A 17,739-nucleotide genomic window follows, 5' to 3' on the forward strand; every position below is an offset into this window, starting at 1 on the left:
GGTGGTTTCAAGACGGGGTTTCTCTGTATAGTCCTGGCTGTCCTGGAACTCACTCTGTAGACCAGGCTGGCCTCAAACTCAGAAATCCTCCTGCCTCTGCCTCCCAAGTGCTGGGATTAAAGGTGTGCGCCACAACCGCCCGGCTGAAAGACTTTTAAACTCAAATAAATCTATTATTCAAGAAAAAGATCTATTTACCAGATCTCAAATAACATGTGGGGGGAAAGATCTAATAAAAAATGCTCAACAAAATGCAATCACTGTATGTCAGTTTGACAGAAATAAACTGGGAAAAATGGACTTAAAATATTTAAAATTTAAAAATGTATCTATCATGAGGCTGTAGAGATGGCGCAGTGGTTGAGAGCACTTTTTTTGCAGAGAACCTGGGTTCAATTCCTGGCACTCACGTGGTGGTTTATAACCATCCAACAGGGGATCTGATGCCCTCTTCTGACTTCTGTGGTACTAGCCATGCATATGGTACACTTACATGCAGGCAAAACACTCATACGCATACAATAATTTTTCTTAAAAAAAATTAACATTACATTCTTAAACTATCTTCAAAACCCTGGGCTGGAGATAAATCTAATAAAATCAAAAGTCATACAATTATATAATACAGTCTCAAAAGTTTGATTTTATGGAAGTGGCAAGCATTCAAGTTAAAAAGTTGCTGAGCCAGGAATATAGCAAAGAGTTCCCCCTAAAGGCCATCCCCAAACTCTAAAGACTGAAATAAAATAAGTGCTATTTCTGCACACCACACATGGAACTGAAAAATGGTGTCCAAACACCAGATTTTAAGAACTTCAGCTCATCTTCACCAATACAATTTTTAAAAATGATTTATGTGCACTGGTGTGTTGCCTATGTGAAGGTGTTAGATCCCCAGGAACTGCAAATACAGCCATGAGCTGCCAAGAGGGTATGAACTGAACCTGGATTCTCTGGAAGAAAAGATGTTCTTAATTTAATTGCTGAGCCATCTCTCCTGAACCCACCAGTAGTATAATATTAGTAGCTACTTAAAGTGAATCAAAGAAACGCCCTATAACCTTAGAATATCATACTATTTTTAAAAACTTAAGCAGCATATCTAAGATAAACACCTGCCCGGCTATTGAGGGACTTCCATCCGAAGCTTCTTCCTCTCTCTTGTCTGTTTTCCCAAGTGAGTCAGTAAGGTACAATGACTACCAAAGGATTCCTGAAAAGATGCCAGTTCTGGTAAACATATGACTTGCAGTCATACACATGCGAACAACACAGGTAAATTAGTCTAAGCTAAAGGCATGGTAGAGCATGCCTTTAATCCCAGCACTTGGTTCCAGGCCAAGACAGGGCTACATAAAGAGACCCTGTCCAGACGGACGGACGGACAGACAGACAGAGGGTGAATGTTGAAGGCCCCGCTTTTGTTGCTTTTATTTTGTGGTAGAATTCTGGCAGAAGAGGGTCAGAGAAATCTGATTTCCATTGAGTAAGGACTTGAGGAATGGAGCCGGAAGGAATTTCCATTCTAACATCAGTCCTTTCTGAATTACTTGTGCCAAATATGGACAACGCTCATGGATCTATTGCCAGGACTATTATTACATACACCTTGGGGCATACTTGCCTTCCTGGATTCCAGGAACTACCATCTACTGCCATTAGTTACCACACAGCCACTAAAAAACTTTAACTTTTCCTTTTTAAAATGTATCAACTTTGACAGTTCTTTCTGCACACTGCCATTACCTGCAGTTTAGAATGCTGGGCTTTTACAAACTGACTTATGTTACTTCTAGAGCTTTAGCCCGGGATCATGGTTCTCTGTCAGTCCCACTAGCTTTCTAAGAAGGGAACAAAAGGTACAGAATAACTGTCTTCCCATATACTATCAATAGTAGAGTCAAATACTTTAATCGAATTTAAAGATATTCAAAGATTTTGTTTCATTCCTTACTGAAATGATCAGGGCTGTATTTAATTACCAATACTAGATAGTAGCTACTAATACAAACTAGATAGGCTATAAGTCCTTATTATACACTGCTTTGCCAGGTGACAGTATCTCATGCCTTTAGTCCCAGTGCTCAGATCTCTGAGTTAGAGGCCACCCTGGTCTACAGAGTGAGTTCCAGGACAGACAAGAGAAACCCCATCTTGAAAAACAAAACAAATGAATAACAACAACAACAATAATAATCAGCCTGGTTGTATAATTTAACTTGTAGTAATTCTTAATTATTTTTAACAACTTCATATAGTTAGGATTTGGGGAGGCTGTCAACTAGCTCCTTGAAGAAGAAAAAAAAAAACTTTCTGGATAAGAATACTAGTAAGAACTCAGAAGGGCTGTCTCGAAAAACAACAACAACAAAAGAACTCGGAAGGGAAGAAGTAAATAATTTAGCATTTACAGTTAAAGTTTTCCTACCTATTACTAGTAGTAATTATTTTGGGAGATCCCTCTATCTAGATAATTCTGGCATTGGGCTCAGAATCCTCCTGTCTAAGCCTCTAGACTTAAGGATTACATTCATGAGGCACCACAGCTACTTCCATGGATTACTTTTATTGGAACTCACACAGTAGTCTTCAACGAGGACCCTGGGAGGTTTGAAAGACTCCCACTGGGGCTCCCTCTGACACTGGCAGTGTTATTTGACTGAAGGGTACAGAAAACAAAATAACTGTAAGGAGCCATATGCTGTCAGCACACTACTCACTACTCACTCACTAGAACACTCTAGACCAGTGGTTCTCAGCCTTCCTTAACACTGCAACCCTTTACTACATTTCCTCATGTTGTGCTGACCCCAACCATAAAGTTATTTCTTTTCTTTTTTTTTTTTTTTGTTTTGTTTTGTTTTTTCAAGACAGGGTTTCTCTGTGTAGTTCTGGCTGTCCTGGAACTCACTCTGTAGACCAGGCTGGCCTCAAACTCAGAAATCCACCTGCCTCTGCCTCTCAAGTGCTGGGATTAAAGGTGTGCGCCACCACTGCAAAGAGACGAGAAGAGCTCAAGGGAAGGGTGTAAGTATCTTATACTCAGAAAAACAAGATGGGAGTAACAGGAACACAATACCACAAAAGCTACAAACTAAGAAATGAGTCTGCCAAGAAACAGCACTGAAGCAAATGTAGATTAGTAATATTTCTTTTACTCTCTGCTCCCATATCTTAGAGAAAGAACTAGAAGTATAACATACTCACATAATTGTACCATCACTTAAAACAGTTTTACCAAAGTAATCCACTTGCCTTCAGTGGTGATAGTCTACAGCACTCACCAAAATAAACTTATCCTAGCTTCATCCAGAAGTGATTTCTGTTTCATTAACAAGATATGCTGCGGACAAGAGAGATGGCTCAGCGTCTAAGATCACTCACTGACTGCTCTTCCAGGGTCCTGAGTTCAATTCCCAGCAACCACATGGTGGCTCACAACCATCTGTAATGAGATCTGATGCCTTCTTCTGGTGTGTATGAAGACAGCTCCAGTGTACTCACATATATAAAATTGAAAACAAAAACCAGAAACACTGCTCTAACTATAGAACTTATACTTACTTCATACAGAATTAACTAAGCAGGTAACTGAAGAGGAACCTTGAAAATAATAAACAGGAAACAAATGTTCAAATATTTTCCAGTTTCTACCACTTGACTAAAATTCATTAATAAACACACTATTCACTATTGATAGGGAATATCTTTTCTTCATTTAATAGAAACAAGAATATATCCTAAAATGGAGCATTATATAAGAGGCATAAAAATTTAAAGTTTACTTATAGTTAGTAATACAGACAGAATAACCATATTATTGTGAAATATGAGCTTTAGAAATTATTAGCCAGGTGGTAGTAGCACACACCTTTAATCCCAGCACTTGAGGGAGGCAGAGGCATATCTTTCAGTTTAAGAGGCCAACCTGGTCTACATAGTGAGTTCCAGGACAGCCAAAGATACATAGTGAGACCCTGTTTTGGGGAGGTAGGGAGAGGAAGAAATTAGATTATTAGACAAGAGAGATTACACACACACACACACACACACACACACACATAAGGATAATAAAATAAGTAAAAGAATAAAATAAAAAGGTCAGGTATGGCAGTACACACCTATAATCCCAGCATTGTGAGGCATAAAGATCAAGAACTGAAGGCCAGCCAGCCTGGGGCAGACAGCAGGCTCAAAGCCAATCTAGGCTAAATGAAATCATCTCAAAAGATAGATAAATAAATAAATAAATAAATAAAAAGAAAACTTTATGGAAATAAAAGCAAACCTTATACGAGTTGGACGATGTGTCAGCCGACATCACACAGCAAACCCAGGTACTCAAGCTTCAACTGAAAGTTTAATAGAATCCTTACTCTCTCAGATCCTGCAAGGTCAGCATTTCTTCATCAAGCCCACACTAAATCCCATGGCCCCACAAAAATATCAATAAAGCAGCAGTGCGTGCTGGAAAAACAGAACAGCCATGTCTAGATCTGTCTGCTCATTTTAAGCTTTCTGTCCCAGTATAAATTGCTAACGCCATTTCTTTACACTCTTAAGTACCCTGCTTTGTAAGACAATACAGACGCTGAGAAACTTGATGCCTTAGTTATTTTTTGAAAGGTTGGACTGGAGCTGATTACGCAGAAGAGAGGAAAGAAGGGGATGCCCTTGCCATAATTTCTCTTAGTACATTCCTAAGCCTCTGTGCCTTGGACTGGGTGAGAAGGTAGTGAGCCACAAGAAAGGTAGAAAACGGTGTCCTCTGCTGCAGACCACAGAGGCAGTCCACTTCTTTTGCCAGTGCCTTTTGCAGGCTCCCAATCTCAATCTTGTTTATTCACCACAAACACCCTCTGACCTGACAGTTAACAGCAGCATGTGCTCAAAGACCACAGACAGGTGCTTGAAAGGCACATTCATGCCATGGTGCAGCCAGAAGTCACAGGCTGTACTACCAGTTCAGAGATGGTACTGTGTGTTCATCATTCTCAAGGTCCCCAGATATACCAGCACTGCACCTTTACTCAGAAGTCACCACAGCCTTAGTTACTTTTCTTTTTTCTTTCTTTCCTTTTTTTTTTTTTTTGAGACAGGGTTTCTCTGTATAGCCCGGGCTGTCCTGGAACTCACTCTGTAGACCAGGCTAGCTTAGTTACTTTTCTATTGCTGTGATGAGACACCATGACCAAGGCAACTTATAAAGCATTTAACTGGGGACTTGCTTACAGTTTCAGAGGGCCAGCCTATGACCATCGCAGTAGGCAGACAGGTAATTGGAGAAGTAACTGAGAGCTTACATCTTATCTAACATGGGGTGTGTGTGTGTGTGTGTGTGTGTGTGTGTGTGTGTGTGTGTGCGCGCGTGTGTGCGTGTAATTGCATCTAGCCTCATGGACTTAACTATCAGATTCTTGCCCTTTCTAGTATGAGACAGCCATTGTTGAGAGTATCCAGACTGCATCTGGTAAGCCAGTCTAAATCTCCTTTTTAATATATAAGTTCATTCTATCAGCTCTGATTGTTTAAAAAAACCCCAACTAATGCACCAACAATACAAGTGCTCACTTGAGATATTCATGGACATGGCTAGTGCCCATAGTAACAGTTCACAAGCCCATTCTCCTTCCCTTATTACCTTTACAGTTCTTCCTCACCTACAAAACATTACTGACAATTTACCTCACAAATGTTGTAATTAAATGAGTTACTAAAACACTATTTGGTTTACTACTATCCTTCAATGTATGGACAGTATTTATTCAATGAGCTGACTGCTTGTACATCAGTCACTGAGATGTTTAGCTCTAATTTTAACCCTAATTTTACTGTTTTCAGACAAGATCATTCAGTCCATACTCAGAAGAAGCCTCAAATGGATTATGTAGCCAGGAATAGCACTCCTGCTTCTACCTACCAAGCCCCAAGATTTCAGGTGTGAGCACCACAGCCAGCTTATGTGATGCTAGGGATCAAATCCTAGGCTTCCACACACATTAGACAGGCGCTCTATCAGCTGAGCTACAGCTACAGCTTGTTTTCTAAGATCCTAACTTTCACATCCAATCTACCAATTTTCTATTTTCTCTCATCAAGAACATTCAGCTAGCTGGTATTATTTTACTGCTTTTGGTTTTATTCCCCCTGCCTTCTGTATAATCACTGAAACCCCAGAAGTAATTTTCTCCAGGAAGACAAGACTGTACTGAAAAACCTCAGACAAGGAAGCATAAGAACACCTGTAAACACCTATTTCCATTCTCTTAGTTAAAAGACAAAAGGGACACAGACACTTATGGTCCAGGGTGACATGAATCATAATCAATGTACCAAGCAAATCTGTAGTGAAAATTCTAGAATTTTGGTTTCTTTAAAAAACACAGAAATATTATAAGAATGTTTTTGTTTTAATCCCAGGTGTGGGATAGGGAGTTGCTCCATCCAGAGCAGCTATGATCTACCTCATGTTCTAGCAGATACATGGTTTTGCCACCTGCAGATAATTTCTCCAATTGTGTGACATTTTGAATTCTGGGGATTTTTCAGAGGATATATAAATGCTAAAATCCCGATGTGGGGGGTGTTGGTTGTGTGTATGGTGGGGGGTTGGTTTGTCACGGTTTGTTGTCAAACACAAAAAAAGATTAGATAGCCTAACACTGAAGATCAAACTTATCCCAAAGAACTTGACTTGATGTCTACTCAGCTTAGAATAGTCTAATGATAATGTGGTCCTCTTTCTAACCTCTGACCTCAAGGACCTGTATCCTTTATCCCTTTTTCTCTCCTATCTAATGTTAGGGGGTTGAAAGAGTGAGAAAAGGGTAGAGAAAGAAAGAAGAACCTGCAAAGCAGCAAAAGCCAACTTTACACAAATCCATCCAGCTGTGGAGATGCTGGCCTTAAAAACATTTCAGAAGTAATGCCAGTTACTAGGCAACTTCTTTATTATAGCTGGACCCAATAAGTTTTATCTGCCTCCTGACTAAAAACATACTAGCCATGTACGCACCAGCACCATCCCCTCTGTGCCTTTCCTCCATGTAAAGGAGTAAACAACTTTTTTACTCACATGCATTTGATTACTGTGATCTGCACTTGAAAGATGTTTTCCTAGACATCTAGCTTCTAAAACTAAAAGCAATACCACATACTGTTGTATTGCTATTTCTACTAACTACCCACCTCCCTCCTTGGTATCCAAGCTTGTCATACTACCTTGACCTCCCAGTCAAGCACACTCTGTAACTACAGCACCTCCAACAAAGCCTTACCCTAACCTGAAAGGGAAAAATACCTGAAAAAGTGTTATGGAGCATCTTAGCTCCCATCTGCTTATTAAAATTCAAAAAGGTCTAAACATTCCTTAATACCTTTCTGGAGAAATGAAATTAATACCAGTATTTGTGTAGACAGAACATTTCATATTAAGTGTTTGAACTTTTGTTTTGGGATTTGATTCTAACAGTAACAAAAGACCTAAAGCCTAATACCAGAGCTAGACTGCTTGCTAAATTGTGCCAAGAATTGAGAACTGTCATCACAATGTCAAAGACTTAATATGCTACTCAGGCCCAGAGTATACACCACTCTAGCTACAGTAAAAATAACAATAAACCAGGGTATACTCCCTCCAGAAATAAAGTTAAAAATCAAAATCACTTAGAAGAAAGGGAAAGACAGACAGACAGACAGACAGACAGACAGAGACACAGAGACACACACACACACACACACACACACACGATACTCTGATGTAAAATGTTCATCTAGTCTCTGCTTTAATTACCACATTATTATGATTATAACAGTAATGTTGAAGACATATAACAAGATGTGGTCTCTGTTAATGAGGCAATAAAGAAAAGAAACGGAAACTGCAATATACTCAATAAAGAAATCATTCTTGTCCCTTTTAATGCAGCCAACAATTATTCCAGGTAATGTCAGAAAAAAATCCTGTCTGATTTCTGTATTCCCGTGTTGGCAGCTGAGTATTAAGTAGTTGTAACTGACATGTAAAAATACTACAGTCTCTCAAAGATTTCAAAGATATTAAGGAAAAATATTCTCCATTTTATCAATTAAAACTATTGCACACAACCAACATTTCTGGTGTGTGAGGAGAAAAAGAAACAAACACTAGTGCCTGTACTTTCCCTTCAGCCACAGAACTTCAAGGGAAAAGACACAATAAAAGAAGGAAAGATCTTAATTTAGTCCTAAGTAAACTGAACAGGTATTGATTCCTAATACAAAGAAAGTTCAATAAAGAAAACATCAAAATTCCTTGGTTAGCTTACTGAATATAAGTCAAGTTCCACTACAGCCTACACTACTAAAGACAGGAAATGACTTGTACTGGCAAGGACACCAATGTACTTTCATTTAGCTTTGTTTATATCCAAGACAAATTAAAAAGCACCTTGGAATATAATTTGCACTACATTATGTTATCTATGATTATACATTATTTATGTAGCTATACTACATGTACTCTTAGAACCAACTCTATCAGCTGTCTCAGGGCATCCAATGAAAAGGTACATTAGCTCAGCTATGCAACTGCTGAGTATTGGTAACTATAACTGCGTAACCCACACAGGAACTGGAGTCATCCTACCAAGTTCTTCCCACCCCTTCCTTGCCTATCCCAGATTACTACTCTCATTTCCCATCAGTTTTGCTTGTCTCAGGATTTCTTACATAGAATTATATACTATATTTTTTTCCTGAAGTTTTTCACTTAGTAGTTTTTCAAATAGTCCACTCCTTTTTATTGCTGAAACATATACCATGACTAACATAGTACTGTTTATTTATCCATTTTTCCTAATGGGTTATTTGCAGTTTTCTGCTCTTTGAATAAATTTGCTACAGATGTTTTTAAAGTTACTTATATAAGTTTGCATCATTGACTTTTGGACATCACAAAGGTGTCACAAATGTAAAGAGGAGAAAATTTATAGTTACCCATTGATCCTTTAATTCTAGTCTGTAAGTTAAATTATTTCTTAGTGTTGAAATAAAATGGTAAATCACACAGTGAGTTGTATTAGAAAATGTCACTGAAGTAATGCAATTGCAGCAGGCTTTAGCAGAATTCTTAGCATTATTCTCCTGTTTTCAGTTGTACCACAACTGTGTGGAGGAGGTTGAGGATGTGATAGGATGACTGTCTAGTATACATAAAACCCTGGGTTTGATTCATAGTACCACATAAAATTGGGTATGACTGCACATCTGTAATACTAGCACTACAGAGATGAAGGCAAAAAGATTATAAATTTAAGGTTAACCTTTAAAAAAAAAAAAGCGGATTTATTATACCACTACCACCCCAGCCCTAAATGTAGGACTTTTTTTTTTTAAAGACTTATTTATTTATTATTTATGAATACACTGTTGCTGTCTTCAGACACACCAGAAGAGGGCATCAGATCTCATTACAGATGGTTGTGAGCCACCATGTGGTTGCTGGGATTTGAACTCAGGACCTCTGGAAGTGCAGTCAGTGCTCTTAACCACTGAGCCATCTCTCCAGCAATGTAGGACTTTTAAAAGGAGAGTGATAGCACAAAAAATGCTATCACTTTTTGAAATGGTAGAACATTTGACTGGCAAGCTCAAAGCCCCAGGTTCAAGTCCAAGCACTACAAAACATTAGCATCAGTAGTAACAAAGAACAAAACAAAACTTCACCCATGTCCCCAGAGAAAAGCACATAGGTTAATTTATGGTTATGGATGTTTAGTTAGTAAAGTGCTTGCCTTGTATGCATTGGAGGTAGAAGCAGAAGTCCATTTCTAGCTCCATAGCAAGTCTGAGACCAGCTTAGATATATGAAATCCTCTTTCAAAATAAATTGAAAAGTCCTCTTATTACCATGTGGCTCTGATGCCATACTATTCAGATTCATTAAGAAATAAAACAGAGGCCGGGCGGTGGTGGCACACGCCTTTAGTCCCAGCACTTGGGAGGCAGAGGCAGGTGGATTTCTGAGTTGGAGGCCAGCTTAGTCTACAGAGTGAGTTTCAGGACAGTCAGGGCTATACAGAGAAACCCTGTCTCGAAAAACCAAAACCAAAACAAAACAAAACAAAAAAAACAACAACAACAACAACAGCAAGTTGATGACCCTTCTTTATTCATTTTATCAATTAAAGGACTAAAAATATAGGAAGAGGCCAGATATGGTATAAGCATGTTAGCTGTCCTATAGTAAAGGGCCAACCTATGGAAGCTTTATTTTTTAAACAATTTGCCCTGGGTGGGCTTTGGTGACACACACCTTTAAGTCCCAGCATTTGCCCAGGGAGGCAAAGGCAAGCTGATCCCTAGAGTTTAAGGCCAGCCTGTTCTATGGAGTGGATTCCAGGACAGCCAGGACTACACAGGAAAATCACTTTACTCGTACACCCCAGTCCCTTAATGTACTTATTTCACTTACAAACTAAACCTCTAATACTGGGCACCATCCTCAATTTACAGATGAAGAAACACTGATCTGTCAGGGTCCAAACAGGGCAATGAGGGAACAGTGACTTAAAAGCTGCCAATGGTGGGGCAGTGGTGGCACATGCCTTTAACCCCAGCACTTGGGGGGCAGAGGCAGGCAGAACTAGGAGGCCAGCCTACAGGTCTACAGAATGAGTTCCAGGACAGCCAGGGCTATACAGAGAAACTCTGTCTCAAAACCAGTACCCACCCCCCAATAGCTGCCAATTTCAGAACCCATATTTTTCCCATTATACACAGAAAAATGCATTAAGACCTACGATTAATAATGACCAAGAATCATGTCTTAGGCCAAAATAATGACCAGCATGAGCTATATTTTAATTACGGTTAATTTAGAATAATAACTAAATTTAAGATTATCAATGACAAAAGGTAGTTGTTACAGAATCAGAGCTTTCTAAACTGTCTACATTTTTAATTTATGTGACTTTTCCATTTTATTGTTTGCCCTCCTTTGAAACAGGAGAGGTTTAACTCCACAGCATAGATTAGCGGGGTAGACTCTGATGAAGACACTCCTGCCTCTGTTCCTGAATACTAGGATTAAAGGTATGCACTTCCCCACTGTACTTGACTTTTTTTTTTCTTTTGGAGACAGGGTTTCTCTGTGCAATCCTGGTTTTCCTGGAACTCATTATGTAGAGCTGGCTGACCTCAAACCTGGAGAGCCTACCTGCCTCTGTTTGAATTACTCTCAAACATTTCACACCCGTTATTTATTTATCCACTGCTTGAGTTTTCACTTCAACTGTGCTCTTGTCAACACTCAGATCACTAATGACTTCTGTACCACTTCTTCACAAAGCCAGTGCACTAGGCACTGATTTCCACCATTTCATTTATCTTTGATGACATGTGCCTCAACCTGAAAATTATTTTTAGAGGTTGCTGTGATAAGACACTATGACCAAGACGACTTATAAAAGTGTTTATTTGAGACTTATGGTTTCAGAGAGTCAGAGTCCATGATTATCACGGTAGAAAGCAAATAGCAGTCACACAAGATGCTGTGACAACAGCTCTTCTTGATCCAAAAGTAAGAGACAGAAAGAGTGAATACGGAGTACCACCCATGAGTGCCACACTTCTCCTTAACAAAGCCACACCTTCTAACCCTTCCCAAACAGTTCCTCCAACTGAGGATTCAAGCATTCAACCAAATGAGACAAAGGGAATTATTGTCATTCAAACCACCACAAAGGTGGGAGTTAAAGTAGAAGTGAAATGGCAAGTCCCCAATTGTTACAACTAAAACTAATTTTAAACCAAAACTATCTGCATAAACTATACTGATAGGGAACCTGGTAAAGTCCTCTGACATCTTTAAAGTTGCCATGAAGAGTATGGTTTGTACCATATTGGTTCTCTTAATGTCCTCTTCTCTTTATAATATTTATTTGGATTTACTTGAAATGGCCCCACAATTTAGAAACCTTAAAACACCAGCTACAAGGGCTGCTCACCTATTCTGGGAAATTGGTTAAAATTATCCATCTCCAATTTACTCTAAAAAGCAGTCAAAATCTTGAAATTGTGAGTGCTGGGATTAAAGGAGCATGCCACCAGGTATCTAGCTGACTCATTTAAACCAAATCAATCTCACCTTTTTCTTCCATATCAAAACTCTCCTTTCTAATACACAAACACGCACACACCATTTTACTGCGTGCCTGTTCAGAAACACATGGACACCTTACTAAATTACTAATTATAAAACAAAAAGAGCATGGTTATGACTATAGTTCAGTGGTACAGCCCTTACCTGGCATATTCAAGGCCCTGGGTTCCAGCTCTCAAAAACAAATTGCTAATCTGTCAATCATCAGATTCTTATTGACTAATTTATCACTTCCTTGTCTAACATTTCCAAGGCCCTCCATTCCCACATAAAAAGGAAAAAAAAAAAAAAACCCAAATCTCAATCTCCTACCAACAGTTCACCCTCTAGTCACACAAAAAACCTTCCCTTAAGCTTTATCCCGAATTCTCCCAATGTTCTAGAATGACAACTGCTTCCTAAACTGCTCCCTCAAAATTTACCCTCAAACCTATTATCTCTGTCAAGTCTTATCTGTGGTTTCTGTTTCCTTCTAACTATACTGCATTTTACTCATAAGCACCTTATAAAAATTACCCAGTATAATTCTCTATATTATAAATTACTTGAGGGCAAAAGAAATATCAATAGTTCTCAGCTCTGTTCTTTCCTGTATTGCTTAACCTTTCAAAATACATCAAGCTCTCCAGTATATCTGCCAACCTGAAGACATGCTTTCCCAGGATACTTTTTCCAGGTTGGTCATCAAGGTGAAATTCAGCTAATTTGTGCATCAATGTACAAATTAGTCAACCTACCTACCTCTTCTATTTCTGTCTTGTGCAAGAAAAGAGTACTGTCCTAATTTGAAGAGTTCTCTCTTATTAAAAGGTTATGCATGAGAGGTCTCTGATAAATGCCTGGTCATTCCCTCAAACCACATCAAAAAAGGGAAAACTCCCACATTTATGCTATCATAAAACCCAAAATTTCTGGGGCTGGTGAAATGGTTCAGTGGTTAACAGCTATTCTTGCAGAGGGACCCAGACCCCAGCTGAGTTCCCAGCACCCACATAGTAGCTAACAAACTAACTCCAGTTCCAGGAGATATAACCCCTGACCCCACAATTCTTTAAGTGTATGTGTAAGAGCTCCCAAGATGAATATTCCTGTGTTTCAGAATTAAACTAATTTACATGAAAAATTTGGTGATTCAGAACTGCAAGGGTAAATAAGCCACCAGGTGTTAACAATAGCCATCAATATGTGCTATTAAAGTCTGCTATTATTATCCAAAGCTGACATCTCTTGAACGTAAAAAAACTCAGACCAAAGACCTGTCTCCCCTATGCTAAGCAGGGACTAGAACTTAAGAGCACATAGATGTTAACACAACAAAATTGCATTTTTACCATGCAACAGAGTTTTCTGCACTTCACTACAAACTCTGACTGCTTCTGACCCTAAACATCTGTATATCAACCATGATTTTGCTCAGATAATCTTTTGTTTACTAAAACAAGTAGGTTAAGTTTTACACAACAGGGAATAAAAGTTCTAGGTTCCATTGGTTTGATATGACGAAGAAATGAAGGCTAGAAAGGAAGTCTTTTTCTCCCCTTCTCTTATGAAACCCTGCATGCATGCCTTTCCAAAGGCACCTAAACAAGAGATGGAGCGAGCGTTTCAGCTACCAGCTGCCTCTTATAAAAGTGGCACGCACACAGCAAACCAAGCAGCTACGCCACACCAGTTTATAACTAACTACCTATCAATGTGCACGCGAGTTCACTGTTGGCAACAGTGATGTTTGACACTCTATGGTATGCTATTTAAATTTTAGAAACTTGCCTTTATCAAATAAGAGATCTGTGCAGTGACCTAAGCTTTAAAAGTGCTCCCTCTAATAAAGGTGAACCATAGCAGTTAACATCCCTGCTGGGACTGGATAGTGCAATACCTGGAAGGCCTTCCTTGCCCATTCACACCAGAATTGCTTTCATCTCCACAAACCGGACTTAACTGAGGCAACAGATAGAAAAGAAACACTTAAATAATGAAATTTGACCAGGACACGATATTCTTTAGATTATCTGTAGCCTTTTCATTTAGTGAACACACACGCACGCCCCTTTAGCAAGGAATGGCTCAACATATTCGTACATGAAAAATAAAGCTATGTCTAGGTTTTCCATTCCTAAATCTTGGGAGGTCGAGGAGGAATTACTAGCCTCTCTATGGTAAAAGTCCTCATGCCTTCTATGACATAAAGCCCCAAAAGTGATCGCCCATAAAAGAACTTAAAAGATCTCTCCAGGACCACTCTCCTGGCACAAGGTTAAATAGATCCTTTTCAGCCTTGTGCAAGCCTACGGAGCAGGTATCAAGTTTTTGTAACCCAGAGCTACCCACCCCCGAAAACGCTCTGAAACAGGTGTGAAGGAAGCCTGGCGCTCATCTCACAAACTCTCCACCCCACAGGTTTCTCGCCGTCGGGAGCACCACACAAAAGGGTCTCGCTCCCGCCACCCTACCCCCTTCAATGCTGCCTGCCGGCGCCGACTCTCGACTCACCAGGACCGTGGTGCAGATGGACCTCAGCTCAGACTCCACTTTCTCCCGATAGTCCTTGATCAGCTGCAACTTCTTGTCAGAGGTGTCGGTCTTCTGCTCAATGCTCGAGATGACCCTCCAGGCGGACCTGCGGCCTCCGACCACGTTCTTGTAGGCCACCGACAGCAGGTTGCGCTCCTCGTTGGACAGCTCGGCGCCCTGCTCCGTCACGGCTTTCATGCAGGTGGCCATGTCGTCGTAGCGCTCGGCCTGCTCGGCCAGCTTGGCCTTCTGGATCAGCTCGGTCTTCTCCATGGCGAGCGAGAGCGAGCGCCGAGCCGGATCCGGAGTCCTCCTGAGAGCCGCGAGGGGCGGGGCAGGGCGGCGCCGGCGAGGACAAAAAGGAGCGAGGGGAGAGCACGTCAGACAATGCAGCCGGACGCCCGCTTTGTCTCGGCGCACGAGGCCGCGTCCTCCGGCCTCTTGCGGGGCCGCCGCCTTCCGCCCGCGCCCTCCGGCCCGCCCGCCGTGCCTCCCCAAGGCCGGAGCACGGGCCCCGCCCGACCTAAGATGGAAGCGGCCGTTGGAGCCGCACCTTCGCGTCCCAGCCCGACCCTCAGGCACGCGGTAGCCCAGCAATCCCGAGGACCGTGCTCCACCAACTACCCCCCCCCCGGTCCCTCGCGGCGGCGGCTGCAACGGCAGCCGCAGAGCTGTGCCCGCACTCACCTTCTAGTCTCCGCGGCCGCGACGCGAGTCCCACTACTTTGATCTGCTTTGGGCTTTAGCCGAGGACCCTCCCGTCTCAGCCTAGCCCGGAGCCGACGAGCTCGCTACCAACCAATAGAACGCTAGACTTCCCCAGGGAGTCCCGCCTCCACCTTCTCTAATGGCCAATAAAGAGCGAGCGCGCGGAAGGGGGCCCAGGGGGCGGGGCGGGAAGCGAAGCGGAGGCTCCGAGGGTGGGTCGGCTCGGGTAGGTTCGGTTGGCCTGCAGGCTGCGGCTTCGGCCACGGGGTTTCCTCCAATTAGATCCAGGGTGAATGGACGTCACTGTTGCCATGGCGATGCTTTTACCAACTCCCCTCATCCTCCCCGCCACCCCGGCACTCCTGGGTGCGGCAGGGGACCGGAGGTGCGTTCGACCTCCGAGGCTGCGGCCACATGTCCTGCAGCAGCGGCCACTGCAGATGGGGCGTTGCAGCTGGACTTCGCAGGGGTAAGATAATTGGCCGTTTTGTTGCACAAGCGCCTGTCTTTCTTCCACCTTCCTGTTCCTGACAAAGGCTTAGATCCCCAAGACGTTAAAATGCTACCCTTATAATTTTCCTGTTTCGGCTGTAAATCAGAAATATCCCAATTCCTAATAAAAAAGAATTCGTTCCCAGAGAAAGTGGCTTAATTCAAGTTTTCACACGGGCACCCGAAAGCCAGGAATTCCCTTATGGAAAGGTAGATTCAGGAGATCTGGGCAAGTCCGCGTGGCAGCGTCAGGTAGCTTTCCTTTAAAACGGGAAATGACATTAAGCTCGGTTTGGACAAACACAGCAGTGACTACTCGTTCCCCGGAATCATTTTTCTTAAACATTTCTTTCCTACTTTTCCACGTTAATGTCTAAATACACCCCGCCCCCAACAACACACCTTTGTACTCTGTAAAGCAGGTATACATGTTTTTGGTTTTTTGTGTGTGGTGGTTTGGGTTTTTGTTTTGGTCCCCCCCCCCGATATTTTTGTGAAGATCCTTGTAAAGCCAAAATTTTCTCGTGCTGATTTTGTCGTGTTTTTCACCGCGCGATAAACACTCTTCTGAAATGAGAACACTTGCCCCAGATGCAAGGTATTCAGGGTCACAGCTAACATTTTTCTCCTTTAAAATCGGCTCACCTTATCTCCTGGCCCTTCAATTCAAGTCCAAGTGAGGTGGCTGTCCTACTGGACTTAAAGAATGAAATTGCCACCTGGGCTGGGCTGAGATTCCAGTTCCAGTGATTCCTCAGGGTTCAAAGAACTTCAGTGACTGCCATGGGGAAAGTGGATTTAAATGCTAAGCAGAACCGAGCGGACCTGAAGACTCCAGAATGGAAGGTCTGACAGTGAACACAGATGGGAGGGAGGGAAAGGGTCGAAGCTTCCAGAAATCCAAATTCCCTCCCAGCTACCCCCCCTACCTAACTTGCAAAGGTTGCTTTGTGCTTTGACCAGGAGAGGCCTGGTTGGAAAGTGACTCTGTCTTAATACAGAAATGCCTTACTATGCTCCAGTGCAACGGCGGACAGCCCAGTGTTATTTCTGGAATCCCCAAGGCCAGGCTGCAGACACACAAGCGTTTATGGTCCTGTGGGTTGGGGTGGAGTTGGACACACAGAAATCCCAAAGGAAAGAATTTACATGTGGAAGGTCAGATAAAATGCCTTCTGTATAACCAGTGAATTTCAAGATTCCCTAAATTAGAGCAGCAAGCCCAACGGATAGAGAGGAAACGCCCATGGAGGTAATGAGGGAGATAGAGACATTTGAAGGGAAATTGTCAAGGGTTGTTTCTCAGAGACCTACCCAAAAGGGGCACGTGCCACATATTTACCACAGACAAGCTCATATAGTTATGATCATGTGAAATTAAAAACATTGGCACATTATGAAATTCTAATATCTGAGGGTCTCCTTAGAATCCGCCTGTGTCTGAAAGAAAAATCTCAGCACTTTTAAGTCTCAGAACACAGAAAAGCTGACATTTAGAGTAGTTTTATTTATTTATTATTATTTTATTATTTTATGTATTGATTGATTGATTCATTTATTGAGGGTCACACTGTGTTTAAATCCTACAAGGGTTAACTCATTCAATGTACTTAATGCCACTAGAAGGGAAACGCTGTTGTAAACACCACCTCCAATTCAAAAAAAAAAAAAAAAAGGAAAGGGTGGTAGTGGCGCACGTCTTTAATCCCAGCTCTTGGGAGACAGAGGCAGGCAGATTTCTGAGTTTGAGGCGAGCCTGGTCTACTGAATGAGTTCCAGGACAGCCAGGGCTACACAGAGAAACCCTGTCTGGAAAAAAAGAAAGAAAGAAAGAAGGAAAGAAAGAAAGAAAGAAAGAAAGAAAGAAAGAAAGAAAGAAAGAA

The 17,739-nt window shown here is 41.6% G+C and overlaps 1 protein-coding gene across 1 annotated transcript in view; it reads right to left on the reverse strand.

Moving 5' to 3' along the window:
• Ywhaq (tyrosine 3-monooxygenase/tryptophan 5-monooxygenase activation protein theta) overlaps positions 1–15,424 on the reverse strand; it is a 25,993-nt gene extending 10,569 nt beyond the window's left edge. The window contains exons 1-2 of the mRNA XM_028777772.1: positions 15,344–15,424; positions 14,636–14,969 (exon numbers count right to left, since the gene is read on the reverse strand). Coding sequence (XP_028633605.1) covers positions 14,636–14,929 — 294 coding nt within the window. The 5' untranslated portion in view covers positions 14,930–14,969; positions 15,344–15,424. The remainder of the gene's footprint in view (positions 1–14,635; positions 14,970–15,343) is intronic.
• Between the last annotated feature and the right edge of the window lie 2,315 nt (positions 15,425–17,739).

Source organism: Grammomys surdaster, unplaced genomic scaffold (genome assembly GCF_004785775.1).
Source record: "Grammomys surdaster isolate TR1022 unplaced genomic scaffold, NIH_TR_1.0 314, whole genome shotgun sequence".
In the NCBI taxonomy this organism is placed as follows: Eukaryota; Metazoa; Chordata; class Mammalia; order Rodentia; family Muridae; genus Grammomys; species Grammomys surdaster.